The 26,252-nt window shown below is 43.7% G+C and overlaps 1 protein-coding gene across 1 annotated transcript in view; it reads right to left on the bottom strand.

Annotated features, from left to right (window-relative positions):
• Window positions 1-2,763: 2,763 nt before the first annotated feature.
• The window catches only part of LOC129095442 (E3 ubiquitin-protein ligase NEURL1-like), a 73,314-nt gene continuing 49,825 nt past the window's right edge, over window positions 2,764-26,252 (bottom strand). Inside the window, exons 8-10 of the mRNA XM_054603877.1 lie at window positions 15,690-16,418; window positions 3,971-4,120; window positions 2,764-3,005 (exon numbers count right to left, since the gene is read on the bottom strand). Coding sequence (XP_054459852.1) covers window positions 2,764-3,005; window positions 3,971-4,120; window positions 15,690-16,418 — 1,121 coding nt within the window. The remainder of the gene's footprint in view (window positions 3,006-3,970; window positions 4,121-15,689; window positions 16,419-26,252) is intronic.

Below are 26,252 nucleotides of genomic sequence, written 5' to 3'. Positions count from 1 at the left end.
TAGTACAACACAGCTCAAACACATCTGGAAAGTTTATTCACCACAGTCATCCGACTGAACACGTACACGTGATGTTTCAAAAGAAAAAGAAAATACTTCTGCCTGGGTCTGTGTGTGTGTGTGTGTGTGTGTGTATATGTATCATTTTAGCCACTGGTTCCAGTCCACACCAACACTGACAGCGTAACACTGGGAAGCTTGTCTACTGTTGGTCCCCATGTTGATGCAGAGTGAACAGATTACTCATGCATGACAAAAAGTACTAAGATCTACAGAGAGGACCTCTAAACGTGCTGCCCTGTGATTGGCCGGACACGGAGAGAAAGCAAACACTCAGGAAAAGCAAGATTGGAGGAATTAGTCCAGACATCAGTGATGGACAAATAAATAGTACATGATAAGATCAGTGACATTCAAGGAGCCTGTGAAGCATTCTGGATGCAAACTAAAAATACCTTCAGTTAGAGGTATGTATATAGAATCATTTACTGAGGAAAATCTTCAGCCAAATGGTTTTTGGCTTAGTGTGTGTTTATCAATCTATGTGGTCCAAAAATGAATAGATGTACATTTTTAAAAACCCAAACTGAAAACAGGGTTTGCACCAAAGGACTTACATTTACGCAATGTAACAATCGAATGAAATAATCAATGATTCAATTTTGTCAGAGTGTCAAAAGAAAACTTGCCGTGGTTGAGTCTCAGAGAGCAACGCTGGCCTAAACATGAACAAGATTACAATCAGTAGCTTTATAAAGTGACATTAATCTCTACCATTCAGAGATGGCTTCCACACTCAGTAGAGAGCAGAGATATACTTACAGAATGGGCAGTAGGGCTCCCTAACACGGGCTAATACACAACAAGATACATTACAAAAAAGAGCTTACCAAATTCAAGGATGGTAATAAAACCAACAGTTTATATCTTGCACCCCAAAGCAATGAGGTTTTGATTGTGTACTGCAATATCTCTTATTGCTGTAAGGTACAAGAAGTTCTATATTCTCACTATTAAAAAACAACATTGGAAAAACAGGAAAACAAATATTAGAATCAAGATTATGAGGAAACTTGATAAAAACAGATGAACCCTTTTTTTTTTCTTTTTTTTTTGTATAAAATCAAGCACACTTAGTCAAATCATTAATCTCTCTAAATACATAAGTTAACATTCAAATGTGAATAACCACTTCAAGCAGTAGCGTAATCAAAGTGTATTGTGGGAGGAGGGATGTGTGGAACATCCCTGTCAGCATTAGCCCACAAAGGACAGCTGGCTAACAGCGTAGCAGCGAAGGTTTGAGCCCGTCTGTTGATTATCTACACCATGAACAAGGGCGTCATTAAAAAAGACAAACAGCCTCTCAGCTCCGTGTCCTGCTCTCAGCTATGGCTCACTGCTGAGTTGCTGTCTATGGATGTGAAATCTCTGAGGGATGTATCAAGACATTTTAAAGTGGAATTAGGGTATAAGAATCATACAAATATTGAAAATATGGACGGATTTTTGCTGCTGGTGAAAGGCCTGTCACAAAGGTTATCAAACATTTTAGTTAAATCTTGGAAATGTTGAGAATTTATGTTACAAAAATAATTTCTAGATGTGTGTGCTTTGTTTCTCCTCTGAGTGAACATTTTGTGCCACACAACAGCATTATTTGGTAATGTGTCAAGGGTTTTAGAAAACGGCACAAACCACATACATGATGCATGAACCTCCTCTGGGTTAAGGCAGGAGGCTGTGTGTTGTATCTGGTGGCTTCTGACGCCATGGCAACGGTTCTTTGACTCTGCGTTGTCATGGGAACTATTTCAGAGCACCTGTCCATTCGTCATGAGCGCTCACAGTGTGTTAGGCATGATGTAGGTATAGTTTGGGGGAATAGTAAATGATTGTTGGCCCTGAGGAGAATCCAAATCACTTCCTGTTTCCTTTCACAGATTCAGAGCTGCTGAGTCAGCTGGACAAAGGTTTGTAGATAGTTTGAACCGATGAATGTCTTTATCCTCTCCGTCTATTAACGGGTTGTTCTGAGAGGACAATGCTGATTTCAGTGCAACATACCACATTGCAGAGCAAGCTGCTAGCTAGCACAACGATATAGCTACCACCGACATTTGCAATAGAACTACCAAAAAAGGTACATTAGATTATACGAGTACAAGAGGTGTTACGATCCTACTTAATATACTCAGCGCCGCCTTCCTTCTCTACGCACATCACTCACTGACGACCACCACGACAGTAACAGAGAGCTATCACTCCCTCGTTTGTCTCCCGACTGAATGCTCAGTAACACACAGACACAAGTTGTGACGTACTGAGGAGATCACCAGTCAGAACTGAGTCAGAGCTTCATCCTCAGAGAGAACGCTTCTCAAGACATTCAGCCCCAAAGTGACTCTTTGCTTCGGTGCAAATGGGGTGAGAGTCCCTCAAACTTACAAGCTCAACAGATAAAAGATTGTTGGAATTGTTCCAGTTTTTTCCCTCTCGTTCAGTCTTCCAAGATCCCAGGAGAGAGCAAACACTTCTGGTTAGAAGAAGGTTCTCAGTGGAACCTCCGTCCTCTTCATATTCCACCTCTGCAGAGACAAGAGACCTTTCCAGCAAAGCGGTACCGACTTTGGAAAAGGTCACGCAGCAAACAAAACAATTCTGTGAATATACCGAATTTAAATGACCAGAGTTCATATTCCCTGAACATAGACACATCTTTCCCTGATTGTTCTGAGGGAGGCCGTCCGTCCGTCCGTCCTCCTACGTGCTGCGGTAGGTCTTGATGATATCTTTGATCTGCCGTCTGCAGATGGGACAGCAGGCGTTGGACATCTTCTTGAGTTTGAGGCCACAGGTGTAGCACAGACACATGTGTCCACAGGCGTAGATGACCGTGTCCACGGCGTTCTCGTAACAGATGGAGCACTCGTCGGACCACGGCCCGCGGCCTGATGGGAACGTCGGTGACTTGGGGAGGCTGACTGGTGAATTTGGAGTTGTTCCTATGGAGAAATTGAAATTAAATCTTGAATGAGGACAGATTGGAAAAGTAAGGTAGCCAAATGAAGTAAAACTTGATGGGATATACTTTTGTTTTCACACAGCTAGATGCATATGTAAGAAATGGTGGCTATCTCAGTGTGTTTTTATTAAAAGAGTAAATCTGTCACGAGTACAGAGAAACATTCAAAAATAATCTTAAATTGTGTTTCTCCGATTGTAAAAAAACAATCAACTTACCCAACATACCTCTCTCTCCCAACTCAACCAATACGGACGCTCGGTCTGTAGCCCTACGCTCCAAACTGTGACGCTCTTTTGTGGTTATGCTTCAAATAAGTCAGTTTGTTACGTAAAAAGAGTCTGTTTGTTACACACAAACTGACTCCCTAACCCTAACCCTTGGTGTCACATGGAACATGAGCAGTCTCCTGGGTGACGGTCCGTCCAGCCTCATCTCTCAGCGACCCACATTGATCTTTCTCTGTCTTTAATCTGCGTCAGTTGCTCTGAGCTTCTAATACTGACGCCTTTGTTTTAGAGTTAGTGCGTCTCATACGGACATATGACTATAAGAACTATTAAATGCAAATATTTAAGATCCAAAAGACCTCCCTATTTCCAACAAGCAATCAGCCTATGAGAATAGAACATCCAGCTGAATGAATGAAGTGAAACTCAATGAAAATCAACCATGTGTAGGACGTATTTATCAGGTTAGTCTGGCACTATGGTAAAAAACGCATTGCATCAGATCCATTTACATAACAGTGATATGTGACCAAACATGTCCCTACATCCAGCTGCAGCTGCAGCACCAGTGGGACCATCAAGTGCTGGCTATTGTTCCTAACTACTGCAGGATGACATCTGCTCGCCGTCCCTTAATGGTTTCCACTACGTCCCCTGTGGGGTGATTGATGCTCAGCTTCTGCAGCAGTATCTCCTCATTTCTGGGTGTACCTACCCCCTGCTGAGCTGCAGTACGCGGCAGAGCACAGGCCTCCGTTCAGCACCGGATCAGAGCTGCCACTGCCCAGAGCGCTGGGAGTGTGTGGAGAGGAGGAGGGCGAGCTGGGGTTGGACGAGGCCCGCGGATCCCCGAGGTGAGTGGAACCTGGCCGGAGCAGATTTAGGGAGGGGAGGACAGGTTTTATCAGAACTCCAATTACTTCTAATAAGATCTATAACTGTAGACTGGTAGAATATTGTAATAATCAGAAGATAATCCGAATGCAGGCTGACCAACATGGTGACAGGATGTAAAAACAAAAAATAGACAGAGAAGGAAATGAGGTCTGAGAGAGCTGTGGGACACTGTAGGCCAGATAAGAAGGGCTCTCTAAGCAGGTTAATGGTGACTTTTTATAAATAAAGTGACATATGACATAACAGCTAACAGGTCTTCTCTTTTTATTGTTTTTCTTTTGTTTCTTTTTTTGTCCACAAAATGACAAACAATGAACCAGAGCGTGACCTCCTTTTATCATTATCCAGGCGTTACATATGAAGTCATGAAAGAACAGAGAGCACTCCAATTTAGAGAGCAGTCCTGTTATTATTGTGCACATATTCATCACTCCTTTCTTTTTTTAGAGAGTGTATTTATAATCTGTCCGCCATTCGTTCCGCATTCTACCTCGACATGGCGGTCGGGGAAACAAATGGGAATTCCAAGAATAAGTTTAGGCAACATATGTTGAAATGCCTGTGATGCCTAGAAAGACCTGTCAGGCTGTTGCCGGCTCCGTACGACTGTGAAGCTGCACAGATCAATATTTACATGTTAAGAATGGATGAAAGGACTGGACTCTGTGAAAGGGGTCGCTCGATGGTTCTCATTTTGGTTGTAAACTCATTTTCTGTCTGGTTGGTTTTGTTTCCAGACACCACGGACAGTTAGGATAGTGAAAGGCTCTGATCAACCCAGTGCATGCCACCATAGCACCAGACAACAGGCACACACAGTTAGCAGCTAGCAAATGAAGAGCAGAGTTGGTTTAGCAGATACAAATCTTCATCTCTCAGCTGTTGGAGACCAAAGAGCTGAACGTGAGGAAATGTTGGACTACATATTTGTAAGGTGGTCAGGAACACATCTCAAGTTGAATGCTAATGTTGCTCATAAGGGAAGCTATGCTAGCTACACCAGTCGGTGTTTCCTGAGGACAAGGCCTGATGTCACTAATCTGTCATCTGAAATAATAAATCAATAGTTTACATCACAGGTAGACCACCAACAAATTAAGAATGAGCTGTCTGGCAGAGCAAGCATGTAATCACCAACTAAGAATTCCCATCAAACGCTTTGCTGCGTCTCAGCGTAACTGCAGATTACTTTAATTACTTTAATTACCTTCCCTGAAGCTTGCTGTCAAAAAAAGAACACTAACAACTGCATCAGAAGTCAGCTGCTGTGCACTCATTGGATATTTAACCATGCTTTGTTTCAAAGAGCACCACTCCACTGTGGTGAAGGTGCTGAGGAGCATTTCATGTGTGAATGTCCTCCTCCACAGAGTCACCATCAACACCAACCAGTTACATAATGACGGATGTCCGAGGAGACCGCATCTCTCTGCTGCCATCTGCACCAGCAGTCGATCAATACAACTGATGCCCGGGGCCAGAGGCCGCTTCTCTACAGGGCCAAACAATAATGGGTCACTGGAATTTAGAGAAAATTGATCATGTAATGTAATAGCTCATAAAGAGCAGCAGTGTTTTTGTCACAGTTGGCGTGTCATCGAGTCACTGCTGCTCATGACTCTATATCAGCAGCTGTTTGGTGTGGCATGTCACAATATCTTTGTTTGCATACCGGGGGTTGCCCTGGTGCTCCCGGCACCACAAGGTGTGTATGTGTGTATGTGTGTATGACCAGTGCTGTATGTGAAGTGTGTAACGTGATGTAACAGGTCCTCTGGAGCGCCGTAGTGAATGCTTTGCTCTACCCACAGCCTATGAATAGACACAAGACAAGCCACAAGTATAAGCAAAGGAGACACCATTGATGGAATGCTTACGAAAGTTACGAACGCGATGAATGTTACGTACTTTATGTAGGTGAACTTGCATTACTCACACTCTTCTCACCAAGGGACATGACCTGCGGTCTCCTTGGTGAAAGTCCATGTTTTTAGACCTGTCCCTCCACCAGGACCTCCTCCATACACAGACTTTGTCCATCTTTATACTACGTCACCTGACTTCCTCCTGTGCTAAACGTAAATACGGATCATTATAAGCTGCTTGTACAAACGACCTGAAGGGTTGTTTTTAGTGTTACTTCAAACTACACCAGTTACTTGTCAAGACCAAACTGCACTCATGTTGAATCTCGTGTGTTACAGCTTGAGTGTGACGATGCTCCAGTCACTGGATGTTTCAGTTATATTAACACTCTACTCGACAAAGTAATTGTAGAGATCTTGGAAAATCTCAAAAGGTCAAAAAAGCACACAGGTTGAAGACAAGTTTAGCCAGATCATCTAAACCACGTTATCTGTTAAAGACACCCTAGTGATGCTAATTATCCCTTGTTTCTTAAGTGTCCATAAGTAATCCATGTAATTGTGAGCAAGGACAGCTGATAAAGTCTGCGTATGGCTCATAGACTGTATATAAGAAGTGGGCGTGGTCATAGTGAAGTCACCCATTGGTTTGTGGACTGCCGTTATGAAGCCTCGAGTTCGTCGAATTTGCCGTGGCCATCTTGGATTATGGCCGTGGCCATCTTGACTTTTTCAAACAGTGAACAGGAAGTGACTTTATTATGAATGCGGAGGATTGATATAGAGACTGATAGGGTGGCGACCTGTCAATCAGTGTGTAGCCCCGCCCTAAAGCATCCCCTGCTTTATGGTCTGTTTGACTCTAAATGGAGCATCATTTACTAAATGAACATCATGCTGTATTGAAGAAGACTTGAAACTAGAGATTGAGACCATAAACTCATGTTTACAATGTTTACTGAGGGAATAAATCAAGAGAGAAGTAGAGTCATTTTCTCATAGACTTCTATACAACCAGAGGAGTCGCCCCCTGGTGGACAGGAGAGAGAATGCAGCTTTAAGACTCTTCTGCATTGGCTTCACTCGGCAGAACTGGAGGTTGCTGCCGGGTGTGGATGAGGTCTAAATTCCCCAGACTTTCACACAGGAGACCACAGTTCATGTGTGAAACCAGAAGTCAATCTACTCACCAAGTAGTTTTGTTGCTTAAACACTGCAGGAGCACCGATCATTTGTGTTGCTGGACAGTCATAGGAAAATGCCCAAAAAATAACAAAATATATTTTTGTAAAATATCATACAGAGCGGTTTACGAGGAGATCGAGTTGGCATGATTGTCAGATTGTTTCTGAGACAGCCTTCAACCAGCAGAAATGGGGTTTGTTGTTGCTGGTATTTCAGCATACTGAGGCGTTAAAGTTCCACTACAAAAGGAGATCCAAGCAGCTACAGAAAAGCCCAGCACTAACATGTACAACGTGTGAACTATAAATGTGAAGAAAGGCTCCGAATGAAAGCGGCACACTGTGAGTGTTGATCAGTAAATCACTGTGCCACTCTACAAGGTGCTTCTGCACTACTCATGTTTCACCTTTGAGCGGGTTACTTGAGCCTGATCACCCTGCAGCCCTGTAGCACGAGCGGTTCCCCCACTGGAACTCTCCCCTCTCTCCCCTCCCTCCCTCCCTCTCTCCGTCCATCTCTCTCTGTTAATCCCCCAGGCAGGCGAGCACCTCCCATCCAGGGCAGCTGAGGCAGAATCTGTGCTGCCCATCCCTGATCCCACCGCTAGATCAAACCAACATGTGCGAACAGCTGCCTGTCTGAGGCCACATCTCTGCTGCTAACTACTTCAGCAATGCTTCCATATTTAGCATCTATGGGAGGTATGCAGAGTATGTGATGAGGGAGGTGGATGGCGATGCGGGGTGCAGAGGAGGGCGGTGCAGGGCTGGGGGCTTAGTGTACATATGTGTGTAGTATGATCACCCAGGACAGCCTTCAGGCTTGTGTGAGCCACTAATTTGGGTCAATTTTTAAAATGCAACCTGAGGGGAGGGAAGGGGTTAAATGTGCAGACTTAAAGGGGCCCTATTATGCTTTTCCACTTTCTCCCTCTTCTTTAGTGTGTTATATATATATTTGTACATGTAAAAGGTCCGTAGAGTGTAAAACCTGAAGTCCAGCCCTAAAAGGAGTTACCCTCCCCCTCAGAAGCTCCTGAGCTCCTGAAACGGCTCCATTGAATTCTCTCCTTCACTTCTGTAACTTTATGAGGTCATAATGTTACAGAAGTGACGTAAAACTCCTTCCGACTAGTTTGGCCCTCAAACAACAAAAGAGAGAGACGGAGCTGAAGCTCTGGAGGAAGAGTTTTTTGAAATATAATATATAACGTTGACCAATCACAACAGAGCGGGCTAGCTGACCAATCAGAGCAGACTTTGCTTTCTGGAGGGAGGAGCAAGTGCTACAACGGAGCGTTTCAGAGAGAGGGTGAGAAGAGGTGCTGCAGGACAGCCAGGATGAGAAAAACAAGGAGGATTATGGGCATTAATGCATGTTACATGTTGTAACTGTAACTGGAGATAAAAATATGCACCCGGAAAATAGCATAATAGGGCCTGTTTAAGATGCACCAGAAGGAACGAAAGGAGAAGAGTGGAAGGACCCTTGCAAACGTCTAAATTGGTGATGCTATATCCTCAAAGCGTCTCACAATGGGTGGCTCTTCTTTGAAGTATCGGGACAAATGTGGCTCAGCTTTGTTTGTGTGCATGTGTTCAGATCGGAATAGAGGACAGCAGCTCTGAGAGAAGCAGTTTAAGGTCATGGTTTAGCCGGCTGCACAAAATGTTAATAGTCTCTCATGTCTGTGGAGGAGATATTATCTTCAGAGACAAAGGAGCTGTTTGGAGGGAGGACGCGGTCTACCTCCCTGAGCTGTAACTCACTTTAATGGGTGCAGTGGGAGAGTGTGTTTGCTTCTATACTCTTGTATGAATGCTTGTGTACATGTAGGAGTGCATGGAGTAGGCCCAGAAAGACGTCTCTGAAATTGAACTGACATACACACCCCTCACTTTTTAGGTGACAAATTGAATGAGTCACTAAAATCCTTGTTTTGCAGTTTGTTCAGTCAATATTTATTTTTAATGTCAACAGCGATACATGTAGATGCAGCGTCAGGTAGCTTCCATGAATTTCACCTCAATTTTGTCTTCATTGATTGTCTTTTCGTTTTGACCGCTGTAGCACTTATGGCTTAAGACAGAACACGCTTATTGACATCGGAGAATGAAGCGCTGGGATTGGATTCATTCGTGGGGAGCAGACCTTGAGACGATCACCGACCACGGCCGATCACCCAGCAAGACCGTCTCTTTTTTTTAAGACATAGAAAACTTTTTAATTCACCAGAGGGGTATTTACTGACCTATTTTATATCAGAGAACAAAAAGTTATAATCTTATTTTAGACATCTACCAGAAACACATGCAATAAACCAATGACTTTGAACAGGAAGTATTTATTGGAGTAGCACAAAGTGCTATATGATCAGGTTACACTTTATTACAGATGACCATGTACATGAGCCTGTGTGAATGCCAGTATGTATGCCTGCAGGGGTACGTGTATGATAACTGAGGGCTAGAAAGGAAGAGGTGGGAAGCGTCAAAATGACCAAGATGATAAAACCTGTTCATTTGAAAGAGAAGACAAGACTCCAGCAAAGATGACAGAAGTTGAGAAGAGCAGGAGAGAGGAGCGAGGCAGCTGCAGTGTACGAGGATGTGGGTGGTGAGACGTTTCACTTGAGCATGAACGCCTGACCTTTTAATGGAATCTATATAATACATGTGGGTCACTGCATGGGTGTCCCACTTCCACACCACGAGGCACAATGTCCCTCCAATGTCTCTCTTTCAAAGTTCAACCGTCAGCCAGTCTTTCTGTCGCTTTCCCTGGCATAATCACATTCATACAGGATATTTGTACATAGAGAGAAATACTGTGTGGCATGCAGTCAATGAGCTGGTGTATCCCAGAGGGTGAAACTATAGGTGACATGTCTTTGCATGGATATTTCAGAAAACACAGATTCAGACTAAAGCCCCCACATATAGAATTGCATTTTAGCACTCTATATATCCAGCTGAAGTCAGCGGGTAAGGGTTAGTGTTAGTACAGCTGAAGCTGAGAATGTGCATCTTATGGGCTTTTTACAGAGCATTTTCAGAGCTTAAATTCTGACAATATAGCACTGAGCTGATTTTGTTCTTTGGTTCGAGCAAAAGGTTTATGAGGCACAGAGATACACACTATGCATGTGTCCTAATATATACATTTCATTATACTGAGACGCGTTTATTGAACAACCTTCAAATAGATTTAAAACAGAAAGCCAGAATTTGTATTCACAATGATAAAGTAAGTATGACTTCCACAACCATTACTACTGCACTATTGATTTCCTCCACCATCATTACCCTGTCCGAGCACTCTTGGCTGACCCTAGCTAGCCTGATGCATCTGTATGAGTATGTTCCTATTAGAAAGGTCCATTACTTCATGCTTTGTTAGAAGGGAGAGGCCTCTGTGATGACTGCTTTATCTTGCCATCCTGAAAGCAGAGGCCCACTGGGAGAGCCAAGCTGTCAAGTTCAACATCCCTCACTCCAACTACAAGGCATGGCTCTCATTCAGCTTCAGTGAAAGCTACATTGCTCTCCAGTCAACATTAAGCAATATATCTAGAGCTGCAAGATCCAGATAAGAGCCCCTTCCTAATTCAAAGCAGCTGGAAAGTAAAGATGATTCACACCTCAGGGGGAATTCTGAGATCTGCTCTGATAAGAAGATGTGCCTCCGACCAGTTTCATTGTTCTGCTTTTCCTGTGTTGTCGTGCTGCCAAGGCTCTCTGGCTTTAGTGATGTTGGAAGAAACGTACACAGAAAAAACAGGCGGTCTGTTATGCACAGTTGCAAAGCCAAAATGTAATTTGACAGTGAAGCAGGTGATCTCTCTGTGAGATAACGCAGGATCTAGACATAAGGTTTGCTCTTGAAGGTAAAGATAAGATGAAACACATACAAACTGCATTACTGATTGTAGAGATGCATCCTCATATAAAGGACAGATGAGGGGGTTTGTCACCAGAAACCTTTCTAAGGATGATGTTGAGAACTCAGTGGATAAACAGGAGTAGTGGCATTCATGAACTAAAAGTGGATTGAAACAAAAGGAGAAAATGAAGCGTGTGAAATGAGGTGAAGCTTTAGAAAAGGGCGGGAGGACAGCGTTTCACACTGATCCCTCTACACATCACAGCTACTGTATATTGAAGTCACTGTCATTTGTATTGACCTGGTTGTCACAGTCACTTTGCCGTTGGTTGTTGTTAAGTGGGTCAAGCTAACAGACATTAGCAACATTAGCCCATAGTGGACACAGTGTGTAACGTGCAAAGTTGAACTAAAAGAAAGAAAGGAAATTATTTCCAGCATTGTTTATCGAACTAATTGAACATTGAACTGAACATAAAGGGCACTGATAAAAAAGATTGATGGTGACATTATCAAAGTGTAATTTTCTCTTTTATCTATCTCATAAAATCCCCAAAAGACTGAATGTCACCATACCAGAAATGTAGTCGAGCATACCAACACCTGTGAGGTTACACGATTCTTGATACCACAGTAAAAAGCAAAAACAATAAATCTCATGTACTTCAACAAACACTACAGCATACCGTTTTGTGAACATTTGAACGCATCATGATGAGATTATAATGCAGCTTCACTCTATAATGATTTTTACTGGATAAAGCTTAACCTCCGAGCGTCATCCGCTAGCTCAGTTATTTAGCTAAGCAGGACTGTGCTGCCCACCGGCTGCTCACAGCTAACTGCTAACAGCTAACTTTAGCTAGCTCTCTGCAGATTTCAACACAATAAAGCATTATCTGGGACATTAACAGGGCGCTGTTAGTCTGGAGCCCTGGCCCTCCTAGAACAAGGATCACAGTGACGTTTTCAGAATCTTGGCATGGACTTGGTACCAAAGAATTGGTTCTCGTGACATCCCTACTGTAGACTTTAAACGCTATAACATTATGAGTCAAGACTTTTGTTAAGAGAAAGCTTTGAGAATGTCTCCAGCGTCTGTCTCTCTTGCATTCCTAGGTAAAGCGAATGTTTTTCCTCTCTAACCTCTTTTAACCTCTGCTTCCTTTAGCGCTGCTATCACTGAAGAATCACAGGATGTATTTATAGATGCCTCTTCCTCTACGGACAAACACGTCAGACACCTTTCAGAGGCCGGTGCAGTTTTGTGCCTCTTTAAAGCTGCATTAATGGAAGACAGCATCCACAGCTGAACGGGCCACGTTGCATTACACGTGTGCCTTGTTACTGTCAACGCTTTGTATTACTGGGTGAATATATACAAAAATAGCTTGTTGTTCAAAATGATCATTTTAGGAATGTCTTGTATCCATGCGTGTGTACATTTGTGCGGCAGTTTAGCTTAAATAGGATTTTGCTGACTTTCCTTGGCAGATGTGGGAATAATTCATTCAGAATGTCATTCACAGCATGTTGCATCCCCCCCCCCCCCCCACCACACACACACACACACACACACACGCTCACACACATCTCGGTTGAAGGCAATATGCTTGGCACACCATTGACAGGCAAAGTGTCCACCCGCTGAGACATCTTGTCGTCCCTGCTGTGTGCAGGTCACTGCCCCCCCCACCACCACACACACACACACACCCTCCCTCACAGCCTCTCTCCACCTCTGTTCGCACTTCCTGTCTCTCATCTTCCCGTGTCGTGACAGAGCATCCTTTTCTCTCTGATCCTTTGAATGTGTGTAGAGGATTCCTGTCTGTAAATATTGTGACCCCTCGGTGCCGGTCATGACCAAGACTGTTATTTCCACACAGGAGACGTAGTTGGTTTCCTCCATTGGCATACTGTCAGAGCGATCAACACTTAGCACAACTAGCTCTCCACCCCAGGAAGTAAATGAATTCAGCAGATAACTCAGAGGTGTCAGCAGTGGTGTGCCCGGCCAAATGAAGATCGATATCCTGATCTGTAGGTTCCTGACCCGGGACACATCGCTGGGCTGAAAGGATGGCTTTTTCCACCATAAATGACTCTTTCAAGTGGGATTATTCACAAGATAAAGCATGTGGTCAAAGAACAAAAGCGTGCTCATTACTCCCTTTAAGACACTCACAGGAGGAGCATAAAATAACGTTCAAACTTTCCCATCTGATCTACTTTTTATCTTTTATCTTTTAACTGCTCAGCAACACTTTACTTTAACACAAATGTCGCTTTTATAAGCAGTAAACAAGATTTCATGAATGGTTTTAACTATCATGTAGTTGTAAGCAGATATGAAGACATTTGAAAGTGTGTAGTATTAATGCACAGTACCTGTCAATTATTCTCCTTTGAAGACACATTTTGTATAATTACACCTGTGTTTTACTATATTATCATTTATATTATATATTATACACTTGCCTCCACATATCCATATCCAGCCTGGTCTCCTAAAAGTTACGCTCACATACAACAAGAAATTAATTGTTGATTTTTTTTCAAGGGAAATGTATTTTCTCTTGTTGACCTATTTTCATTTATGTCCATAACTTAAAAGGATCATGTGTGTAGGTATTAGGGGGATCCATTAACAGAAAGTTAATTTAATCATCATAACCATGCAGGGGTAAAAGTAGATTGAAGTTCTTGCCAGTACCCCAACCTTCATTTTTTTCCTTTTGTTGTCCTTCCATGTTAATCATCCTATGTATGTTAAATATGTAGGGTGAGGGTTAAATGGTGTGAACTTTCAAAATGATAAAATAATTTGTTTTGTTTCAAATCAGAAGGAAATTACAACTCAATGTACTGAAAATAGAATAGTTTACAAGCAGTGTGTGATAAGGATGTAAAAATGTGATATTAAAAATGATTTTGTCATTTATGTTGAGAGATTTTTGCAAGACACAACTACACTAGATATCACACCTCCTGCTGGAGCAGAGAAGATGGATGCCAGCAGCAGGTTAACTTAACCTTAAATCAGCAAGTATGGATTAAAAAACCTTCAGGTCTGTGGTGGGCACAAACAAACCGACACTGGAAAGTATTTAGAAGCAACTTAGAAGAAAACTAGAATGACAGTCGGTGGTTCCTCTGACTTCAGAGTGTTCATGAGCTTTAAGTTGTTCCACCTTGTTCCTACAGTAGCCCAGAAGGGACAAACCAAACACTGACTCTAGAGAGAGCCTTACACGTTTTGATGTTATGTGAAGGCCACTTTAGCTCCCGTCATGCCTGGGGAGGGAGGGGTGTTCAACTGGATGCAATCTGCAACCTCACCAGTAGATGGCACTGAATCCTACACACTGCTCCTTTAAATAAGCTAACAAACATTATTGTTTTAACCCAAACCATGATGTTTTACTAAACCTGCATACATTTTGTTGCCTTTTTGTTTTGTTGCAATTTACAACATTAATCATGTGTTTAAAACTGCGACTGTCATCCAAGAGAAAATGTGTTTCCCTCGAATAATTGAGAATACAGTTTTGTTCATCATTTTATAGGAGACAGGGTCTCCATGTCCAACAGTGTAGTTGTGTTTGCGTCTGTGTTGACAGCAAAAAGCAGAATGACAGAGTTCTCTATTCACAGCCTGGAATACCTGCATGTATTTCATTTAACTGCATTTTTTTGACGGATGTTTACAAAAGCGAGTCATGTTCAATTCTTTGGTTGATTTATGGTGAACACTCGTGCTAGAAAGTGTAAAGAGACACTTTGATTACTTACAACATGAAGATCAGTGAGCTCTTCACAAAGAATACAATCTAGCCTGTGAAAACAGTTAAAAAACAGTAAAATGTCTTCTGTGACTGTGTGAAAATAACCCAGATGATGTCATCGGGGTATGTTTGCTTGCGAAGTGCAAATCTATCAGATACCAGATTTTTCAGTCCATAGAATTAACTAACCAAATTTTTTTTTTATCACTGCGACCAGGTGACAGGAAATTTTTCAACGTAAAAATGATCTCATCAGTGCTCACTGCTGGACAAACCATGTTATAGTGAAGCTCTTTCTAAATGTCCTTTAAACTGGTTTGGCCTTTCTTTTCTTCAATTTCTCGTCACCGATGTATCTGCAAACCTGTTCTATGAGCCGAGCCAATTTGTTTGTCGAGCTCAAACGAAAAGCCTGACTAACCGGGTGCACGGAGTTATAAAAGTCTGACGGACAGAAGCTATTGGTTTCTTTATGGGAGTGAAGAATCAGTGTTTCATTTTATCAACAGAAACTTTGATGAATTATGTTCGTCAACAACCTATCTTTCCATGACTAAGACGGCACCGTCAACAATTAAACACTAAAGGTTAGGTTATTAAATATGCAATATCATTGATGAAAAAAGACGTCACGTAAATGTGGTTTAAAACCAAAACTATTTGTTTTAACTTTAACATATCAGCCTCTCCTGAATGGATTTCAGTGCATTACTAAATCACTCCTGTACCTCCGTTAGTCCTTTTTCAAATGCTCTTCATAATATTCTTGTCGAGCTCCCTAGTATCTAATGTGGCGCTTCATGTGGTGCTCACTTACCCAGAATCCTCAGCTGAGTCACAGCCCCATGGAGACCAAAGAACATCCAGAGTGGGCGGGAGTTGTCCACACACACCTGCATGCCCACATTGGTCCCGTTGTGGCTGAGGATGACCTCCCCCTCCTGGTTGACCAAGAACCCCAGAATGTCACTGCTCTGGAGAGGCGTCGGCACCCGACACACCGCCCAAAACTCCTTCCTGTCCACCAGAGCCTCTGGATTGTAGGGCAAGTCGCTGGGGCGCAGCACCGCTGGGTCGCAGGACGTCACGCCGTAGGACAAAGAGCCAGAGCGTGACGGGCTGGACTTGGTGACTTTGATGAAGACAGTCTCTCCAGTGCGCAGCGGCCGGTTGGTGAAGACCAGAGTGCGTTCCTCTCGTGCGTGCTCGGATCGCGCCACCGTCTGCTCGTCCAGCGTCTTAATGTGAGCGCCTCGCAGCTGGTGGAAGTGGAGGTCGCTCTCCAGGGCGGCTGGCAGCAGAGAGGACTGCTGGGAGTTGAGGGAGTTCTGGGGTATGGGGCAGGCGGAGGAAGAGGAGGCAGAGGCCAGGTGGAGGGTGTGGCCGTGGGAGTGATTGTGGCCGTTGCTTCCGTCCTCCTGCTGCAGGTTGAGGTCGCACAGGCTGACCGACAGACGGGAGTCGTCAGCTTCACGGCGGAGAGAGGAGGAGCGCACTGTGGTGAAGGAGCGTGGGCGTAGGCAGTCAGGAGGAACAATCTCACTGTCTGGAAAGAGATGGAGACGGAGAGAGAACAGTGATAAATAGTGGTCTTACTGTGTTTTGCTTTGAGTAACAATTTGCCTGAGACCTGTGGCAGTGTGCTTTCAGTCAGCTGAATCCCTGAATTGTGAGCAAACAATTCTTAAAGGAGCTGAATCTGCAGCTCGTCTGACAACAAGATCATTATAAAAAAAAACAGAGACGTGCAACGTAGGCTAGTTCTAATTAGTCTTTGTGTCAGGAAGCGTGTGCAAAGATAAAGAACCCGCACACAGCTGAATTATCTACTGTAGCTGACACCATACGGCTGAAAAGGCCGTATGGTGTCAGTTAGCAAGGGACAAATTACCTTCCTGAAACAAAATGAAATAAATGAGTGGATGTGCATGCACATGTGTGTGTGTGTGTGAGTGTGTGTGGGTTTGTGTTGGTCGCATTCCTTGCAATCCATAGTACAGTATCACTCTACAACGAGCAATTAATGTCATCCAATACATGCTTTTAATAGTAAGAGTGCTAGTTACATGCACACAAACACACACACAATGGCTCCAGTGATAAGCTGCCCTCGGGTTGCTTACAGTCTCATCCTACGCCTCGACACGGCGCTCAAAATAACACCTCTAAATGTGCTCTCCCTCTCTGTCCACCCTCCGGGCCGGGTGGCCGGGGTAAAATTAGCCTGCCGTCCTGACAGAGACCCCCGCTCACTCTGAGACTGGGTGGGCCGTCCAGGTTTGCATGTGATGTTTGCACATGTGTATTTGTAGGACTGACAGACTGAGGGAACAAGAGATGGAGCAGAGAGAGACGATGACCTCTCCTGACCCAGGAGGTCATAAAGATACTGAGAGACCCTCATAAGTCAAAGCGGAGACAAGGGGGAGAAATTGAGACCCGGGGGGGGGGGGTGATGAAAGACAGCCACCCACTGTCTCTGGAGAGTCTCTAGAGTCCTGATCAGCTCTGGGCCACTCTATCTGACCAGGACCTGAGAGCCTGACTCCAGATAAACCTCTCAGTGTCACTGACCAGGGCCGTGGGTAGGGCTGCACGATTATGGACAAAAATGTATCACGATTATTGTTTGATTTTAACAACTTTCACATTTCAATAACTGCAAAAAAAACACTGCAATATCTTTTTTCTGCGATAGATATGCAGATATGAAAAAAATGCAAGAATATTCACCCTACATTTTGAGGGCCATATTTAAAGTTAAATGCTTCGATCTGGTGAACTTTGAGTTGGCCACCGACTCCATCCACAAAGAGCAGCCGGACCAGAACTCCAGGGTGAGCAGTCAACCCTCAAGCTTTTGCAAAGGCAATGAAAATATCTCAGTGGTGAGACAGTATGAGGGCTGTTACTTCCATTTGATTCATCTGATGTATTGATCTCTGTGTGAAAAAGAGCTACCTGCCTATACAGTGGCCACAGTGTATGATGGGCATTGTAGAATATAGGTTTAACGTCCATACATATGTATATCTCTGTGTATTTTTTGGGGCGATGATTTAGTATATTGTTTTTTCTCAATGTAATATTCCCATAAGGAAAATTTCAATATCGCCCAACCATACTTAACAAAGACAAATTCATAGCTATTTAGCAGGAAATAGCAAAACAGAGCCTCAATAGAAACACATGAATACAAGTGGCAATGGCAGGTCCACAGGCAGAATGAAATTCTTGATTGTTTGGCCAGGCAGGGCACACAGCCATTTAATCAAGGAAGAGAAAGAAAGCCAGGTCTTCAGTGTACCTGAATTGATGCAGCAGGCCTGACCAACATGATCATTGCTAAGGCCTGGAAAACAAAGCCATCTGGTGGGGCACGGCTTCGATGAATCATCTGTAAGGAGCGTTAAGCACTCAGGTGTCTCTGCACGAATCAGGGAAGAGGCAAAGGATGGCTTTTTGTGTGCATTGAAGGGCTCACTGTTTAAGTCTTATCTCTGGTCCAGCTCATATGTACAAGGGACGCCCGGGACACTTATACATCAGTGTCACACCTCAGGTGTTTGGCAGTCATCCTGTCGTAGCTTCATTGACAGGCTTCCTGAGGTCATACGTGTTATCAATGCGAAGGGTCTAGATGGATTAATCCGACATTCATCAGACTTTTGGTAGTCTTTTCGATATTCACAAACACAAAGTTCTTGTCAGACATGTTGCAATCGCCATCTCTGGACCTGGCTGAGAGTGAGGGTACTTGCTGAGAAAGCGATGCATGTGAACGCAAAAGAGACAACAGAGCACTAACTTTCACCTGCATGGGTCCCTAAACACATCTCCACGGGGAGAATGTAGAAATGAACCAGTTGATAACCATGGCTTTGGTCAAGCATCTTCTACCCCATATTAGACTGCATTGTCTAGGGGGTTACAGAGGCACTTCTCCAAGAACTGGAAAATAGCAAAATGGTTTGTCTTTGCAGAAACCTATAATTCCAATTTGTAAGACCTGAAACATTAGGTCCATCAAGTCAATAAAAAAGATGGAGTCATGAAGCCATCTATACCTCTTTAGTTTGTAGGTTCTCTGGAGAACCTTTCAAAGATGGGTTTCATGAAAGATGTTCTTCAGTCTAACCCTAACCACAATTCCTTATGAGGGAGAAGTTTCTCTGCCCTAAAACTGATAAAAGTCCCACCTGAGAACAACAATGAACAATGACAGTAACCTTGGCATTCAAAGCATTGAAGCAAGAAGGACTTGATATGGACGAACCTGTCAGACATTTAGTCAGTCAACATGCAAACTTTTGTAAATGAGCTCAATCTGCCATTGTTAATGCTAGCTTACTTGACAATGAAGGTCCTGAAAAGAGGAGACTGACCAGCAACAGTCATATGCATGTAGTCTATTCATTTATGTTTTAGCCCATTAGTAAATTTAGAATGAATCCATATAAAAAGATTAACACAACTGAAAGGGACTCAAGCCGAAGGGAGATAGCTTTGTGACAGACATTACACCGACTGAAACAGGAACAGTGTGGGCCCTGTTTCACAAACTCTGAGCCCTGAACTCTGAATCCAATCACCTGGAAATGGAAAGAAACAGCTGATCAGAGTTAGTTGAACCAAATCTGAGTATTTTCACTCCGAGTTAAGCTTGAAAAACATTATTAATGTAGCTTCAATACTATGATTCACTTTGCCAAGAGTGCCATATTTTGGTTCAGCTTTAACCTGCAACAGTATGGTGAAGAAAAGCCCGAGTCACTTTCTGAGGCAGGTGAGGTTTCAGATTGCAACCAGCTGTATACTCCTATGCTCAAGTCGGACGGTGGCTGATACCACGGTTTGCACTCTGCAGTCTACGTGTATAGAACTACGGTGGCCTTCAGGTAAGGTGAGAAAAATGTGGAAGGTTCTTTCAAGAGCCAGTGTTTCTACAGCTGTAGAAACATGGAGGTGTAACAGGGTGGAGTCTGTGAAGAGGACCTGCTCCCTATGTAGAAATGAAAGGATCATTCTAATCCAATCAAAACACAATTATTCTTAGTTTCAGGTGATTATACACTCATGAAAACAGGGTTATGAATTTTATATTACACACTGGACATTTTATGCATCTAAATCTAAATGAAATAGCATTGCACTAGATCATTCTGTTACTTTTGGATTAATTACACACTTCAAAACGGCACCAAAGGAGTATTCCGTTTTAATACCCCTACAGTCATTCCAGAACTCCACATCTTAACTAAAACCACTTCTCTGAGTTAGAGTAGACGGCCCCTAACCAACAAAGACAGTGGCTTACATCAAGCATCATGGTGCGAATGTGTTCAACTGGAGATGACAGCGATCCCCTCACTGTTTGATCTCCTTCCAGTGTCATGACTGATTTTCTGCATCATCACTGTGATGCTGTCGGATGAGTCCTTGAACACTGTAAAGCTAATATGGAGTCATGTCAGCCGTCAATTAATGTTAGCTGCTAACCCAGAGCACCACGCCTTGTGATTCATGTTTAATGGAACTTAAGGCCCTGTTATCGTGCTAATTGATATTTCAGAAAGGTATAAAATGGAGCGGACAGAGCCTTTGGCACACAGGGCGGCCTACCACAGCCTGCTAATCAACCATTAAACACCTCAGCGCTCAGGAGCGTGCAGCAGTTAGCTGTGCGTCTCAGAGGCTAATAGGTGACTATAGGAACCAGCTGGGATTTCATCTACCATTTTCTCTGCTATCAATCCTCTAACGGGAAAGCCTGACGATGTTTGGCTGTTAGGTTGTATTCACTTTCCTCATCTTATACCATTTCCTCAGACAGAGCTGAAGGGAGGCCTTTAATGAAGTAGACCGAGCTTAATGTGGCTCTGGGAAGGCCACTCCTTTGGCCATACAGAGAGGAGCAGGCATGCTAACTGCTCAGCCACAAACTGATTGGGATGCCGACTTATTGGGGGATTTGAATTACATCACCAAACAAAACTGAATGTGTGTGTGCTTTCCGGAGCCGGATTTCTCTGCTGCCCATCATTCCATTCCAAATTGGATTAGGAATGGACAGACTTTGTTGTGAGACCTCTGGGACACGCTGGAGGACCGGTGCAGCTGAGAGGCTGATGTGATGTCTCGGGGGATAACAGCGGATGGGAGGGAGAACAGAGCGGAGAGGTTAGGCCAGGAAGGGGAGGTGACAATGCTGGATTTATGTTGAAAGGAGTCGGTGAAATCTTCCAAACAGGCGTAAATCAGCGCTCTCTCTGTGCGAGTCACTCTGACTCTTAAGTCCAGTGCAGAATGTGTGAACACAAACAGTGAATTGATTCCTTCAAAAGAAATCTCTTCATCAGCTGTTTTCAAAGAAGCTTCTCCTTATGTTCCTTTTTACATCCTATCCCTGCTCACTTTTCAAAGAGTAGTCATTTCAAAGCCTTATTGGCTTGTGTGCCATGTGTTCTTCTTTTGCTACTTTCTTCATCAAAGGCTGGTGAGATGGAGGCACTGTATGTGTTGTTAGCCTCCAGGACACAAAGATGAATGAAGGCACTGTAGAACATTCACCCTGTGTGTGTGTGTTTGTGTGTGTGTGTGTGTGTGTGTGTGTGTGTGTGTGTGTGTGTGTGTGTGTGTGTGTGTGTGTGTGTGTGTGTGTGTGTGTGTGTGTGTGTGATTGTGAGCTCACCAGCTGCTGCTCGCTAACCATGGTGCACCTGCGTTTTTAGCTGATACAATCCTTTTGTCCTATTGGTCCCTTTCAAAGCCGCCACTCACAGATGCTCTCTCCCATTGGCCCAGGCCAGAATCTTACACTTTGAAAGCAGCATTAAACACATCGTGTGTGTGTCTTATGTAGGATGACATTTTAATGGGGCCATGGAAGATGCAGCTGCTGACATTGTGAGCCCAGGGTGGGTGGGTGGGTGGGGGGGGGGTCATCACCTGATTCTTTCAATTTTGATTGAATTTCTAACCAAATGTGGCACCTGTTGGGCTGAACGGTTCCTTGGTTGAAGCAGGGCAGCATGAGAGGTACTGGTCAGCTCTTTCACTGGACTTTTTGGATTTCTTTTTTTCCTCCCCTCGGAGCGTGTTTTGATTTGAATAATTAAGCACCTGTTGGACTAATCCATCGTAAATACATGGACGGGGGGTGGGGGTGGGTTGGCAGAGTGTCTATCTTGGCCCTCAGGCATTGGCTCCTGCTGTAAATGTTTTTGTTTAGGGAATAGCCACAAAGCAGGCTAGCTAATGCTGTGCATGGGGAGGTGGATAGTGGCAGAGCCTGGCTTAGTGGCTTTGCTAGCCTGAGCAGAAGGAACGTGCAAAGGGTTTGAGCCAGTGTCGGAGCAGGGGGGTGGGGGGAGGATTTACTCTGCCTCACGCACACAATCTATCACACAGGGCTTATCTTTATCCATAGGCTCTGGAGGGTTTCATCTGATGTCGGCAAAGGTGAAGGGAAAGAGAGCTGGATTGGAAGAGAAAATAAAAAGGGAGAGGAGAGCTTGGTGCTTAGGAAAAGACAACAGGACACGAGGATCAGCTGGTACTGCTATGAACAGTGCATGGAGTCAGGGAGACCAAAGAGGCATAGCTCAGAGGCCGACCAAGTGAGTGAGAGGCCGAGATATAAAACAGCTAAAAGAGAGAGAGAGAGAGAGAGAGCTGGTAGCAAAGAGAGATGGAGTCAGAGTGGTCTTTGTGCGAGATGTTTGGGATGTTCTTTATTCCCTGGCGTTGGCCCAATCCCTCGTCCCGATCGGGCCGGCAGCTTTGAACCCGGGGCTTTTGGAAAGAGCAGCAGGCTCCCGGGGCGACACATGGCCATAACAAAGAGCCAGGCAAAATGCCCAGTAAGTCACAAAAGCTCTGTCCCTAAGGTCATCGGCAGTATCCAGCATGTGGTGCCCCCCCACCCCCTTCTCTGCCAATCAGCATGCCAGGCCCTCAGCGTTAATAACCTCCATCATAAGGTTCTTATATTTAAGCCCCCTCTTTTATTCCTGTGCTCATGCAGGAAGGCTGATATGAGGTTCATTATTTATCACACATGCATGTCCAACCCTCTGCTATCATTCGCATTTATAGAAAACTGGTTCAGCTCCTCAAGCCGCACTCATTCACATGGTTTCTATTCACAATGGATCCATTGGCTGTGTGTGCGGCTCACCGGATGAAGACATTAATCCTGTATTTCAAGATGATTGTGATTGGTTTAAAGATATATAAACAAGCCAGAGAGCCTTTTCCCCCTATAATATATTTGAGAAACAGACACTTTTGGGAGTTTTTGATTAAAAAAAATGACAAACGATTCATTGACTATCAAATAGGAGGTCCAATATCGAATAATCAATTCATCTTGCAACTCTAATCTAAATATCTTTATTACGAGGTAAAAACAATCAGGAAGTCAGAGCTGACCAAGCAGTTGGCCTGTGACAGTTTCACTTTTTAGCCTTGTCATCTTTGGCTGACCTCAGTTTGAATCCTGTATGATTTTCTGCTTGCTCAGGTTCCTGCTCCATTGGGCTTGTTTTCATTCATGTTGCAGTGTTCCCACAATTCAGCACGTAACGGGTCAATAGACAAGTGTTTGCTTTAACATTTCATGTTGATTGCACAGTGTAATGTCTATAGAATAGCGACACCATCACCATTTACATTAGTTCCCTATAAGCCTGACACGGCTACGTTCTCCTGGGGAAATGAAGGCTCCATTGATGGCACAAAGGAAGAGGATAGCACTTGGGTTGCACGTTTACTCATTAAATACTAACACCGAGGCTTCGCTGTCTGAACCAAGGGGGTGGGGGCCTATAATAATAGGAGCATAATCACAGCACATGAGTAACATGGCTGCCTTGTTTTTGAATGGTGTCAGAAAGCAACACTCATACAGCATGTGAACCCTGATGTTCCTCTTTCTCAGGCAGCGAACAGTACATATGGAGATGACTCTCCCAGCGCTGCTTCAAAGGCTCTTCCCTGAATGTCACACTTTGAACTATTGGTAAGACACACAGACATGAGGAAAAACAGGAAGTCCACAGTTACCTCTAGTTTACCCCATTAAAAAGTGATCTGTTGAATTAAGTTCAAAGTGCAATTATTCTACTAAGTTAATTGTCATTGTACCAACATATATACATATGAAATGTGGCCTCTGCATTTACCCCATCCTAAGGGGCAGTGTGCTGCTGAGAAACGCCCAGGGAGCTTGGGGTACAGTGTCTTGCTCAAGGACACTTTGACATGTGAACTGTAGAAGCCAGGAATGGCTTGTGGTTACAGGACGAACATTCTACCCCATGAGCCTCAGCCGCCCTAAATGACTTCTGATACCTCGTCTTCAAAGAGGTATTTAGTGACCTGGAGAATCTAGCTGAAAAACAGTAACTTCAAAATCTAAATGCCAAATCAAACAGATTCAGTTTATTCTTCTTGGCCTTAAGAGCTCTCTGACCAACATGCATCATAAATGACATGAAGCAAACTGAAGCCAAGAAACACAATGTTGCTAAATTTGCTTTGTTTGATGCCGAGAGGTCTTTAAAAACCCTAAGCTACATTTCCTAAATGAGTACAGAAGAGGCAGATTTACACCATCTTTTCTGCTTTGTGTGTTTTTGTTGGAGGGTCTGTGTGAAGCATCAGGACTTGTACATAAGTGCTGCTATTAACTTGGAGGCTGAGTCCTGCCAAGTCAAACACCAGTGCCAGTCAAGTGTGCGCAATAATCAAATCATTTCACTGAAAGCGATGGGTTTCTCCCAGAAGTAAGGAAACCCCGGTCCTTCCCTCTCTCTGGCTGGATAACACAACAAACGTTCCTAATGGACTTGTCATTCCAGATGACTTCATGTTCCTGGAGTCCTCGGAGTGGAGCCAGAGCGTAGTGGAGAGAGCCAAGGAACAGCCAGTGACCAGGAGGAAAAAAACCACAACTATTTCACAAGTTCTTGTATTGCATCCGAAGAAAACCTGTTACTTTTTCTTAATTCTACAAATGTAGAATAAAGTGTTTGTTTCTCTGAACAGGGACTTTAGATATGCAGTCAGTGTTTAATGCTAATTAGTCTCTGTGTAGCCGTGGGCTTATTAAAAAACAGTTTCAAATGACATGGGACGTAGTAATTGAGAATTATTACATTTTGACAGAGCGCTTTTATTTTAACAGGCGCAGCTTTTCTCGCCTTTACGGCACTCGTGCAGCTGTCCAGGAATCTTTGTCCAGTTGCATGTGTTGTTAACATGTCATGTATGCAATTCCAATAAACAAAATGGCTTAAGTGAGATTTACACAGGGGACAGACGAGGCGAGGGACCGAATATTCAGAGAAGTATGTGAGAAGTTATTTCACACAGGGTGCTCCAAAAAGACGGAAGACCAGAGCCTTTAAACAAGAATGTACAGACTGTTATATGTTCCTTCTGCCCATGGCCAGTTCTAAACCAGTATGTCTCCTTTGTTCAGAGACCATGGCGATTATTAAAAGCGGAAATGTGAAGCGCCACTACCAGACAAAGCACAAATCTTTTGAGCACTCAAATCCAAAATGAAGGCACACATCTTGAGTTGCCATAAATCTTCTGAACGCCCTCAGTCTTTAGGTCATCCTAGAGGTCCCAACAGGTCATTAATAATGAGGTCAATGGTCTCACTATGTAAAGATGCTACTATGAGGACTAACATCATCACACATGAATACAGTTCATCAGATCCACAATAGTCTCAGCCCTCCAGTCTAACACAATTAATCTAATTCCAGACTGTTAGGGACCCAGTATGCAGAAATATTCAAATACACTATTTCAGAATAGGTGATACTTGGACATTTATACTGCATGCAAAAAACTGCATGTAATCACTATAAAGTGGGCATGTATATAGAGAGGAGACTTGTTTCATTTACACATCCTGAGCCGAAAGGTCAAGGGAACCCTCCATAAATCACCAAAATGTAGCTTTTGAACTTTATTCAGGGCCCTTCCAGATAAGCTAGAATGGCATGGTTGGGACCAATAGATGCCTTACTGTAGGTTCTAGTTTAGGTTTCTAGTTTAAAAACTGAGCCATCTAAAGCCTCTGAAAGTACACTAGAGTCCTACCTTAAGACACAAATATCATATGTCATTATTAAGTTAATACGCTAATGCTCTACAGCTGGTTTTGATTGAGATGCTAGTCATGCTAATCAACCCGCTCTCACTCTTTGTCAGTGCTCCACCTCATTGGAATGCAACTCATCCACATGCAGCATTGCTTAGCTTTAAGAGCGAGATAGTCCACATGGAGAGGGCATGACCGGGAGCTGGATGGGACAAACAAAACAGGACTTTGGTTCTGGAGACCAAGGTTAGTTTCCAT

This window comes from Anoplopoma fimbria, chromosome 9, assembly GCF_027596085.1.
Source record: "Anoplopoma fimbria isolate UVic2021 breed Golden Eagle Sablefish chromosome 9, Afim_UVic_2022, whole genome shotgun sequence".
Classification (NCBI taxonomy): Eukaryota; Metazoa; Chordata; class Actinopteri; order Perciformes; family Anoplopomatidae; genus Anoplopoma; species Anoplopoma fimbria.
The sequence above is the reverse complement of the archived record's forward strand: the minus strand, read 5'-3'. Positions and strand labels throughout refer to the sequence as shown.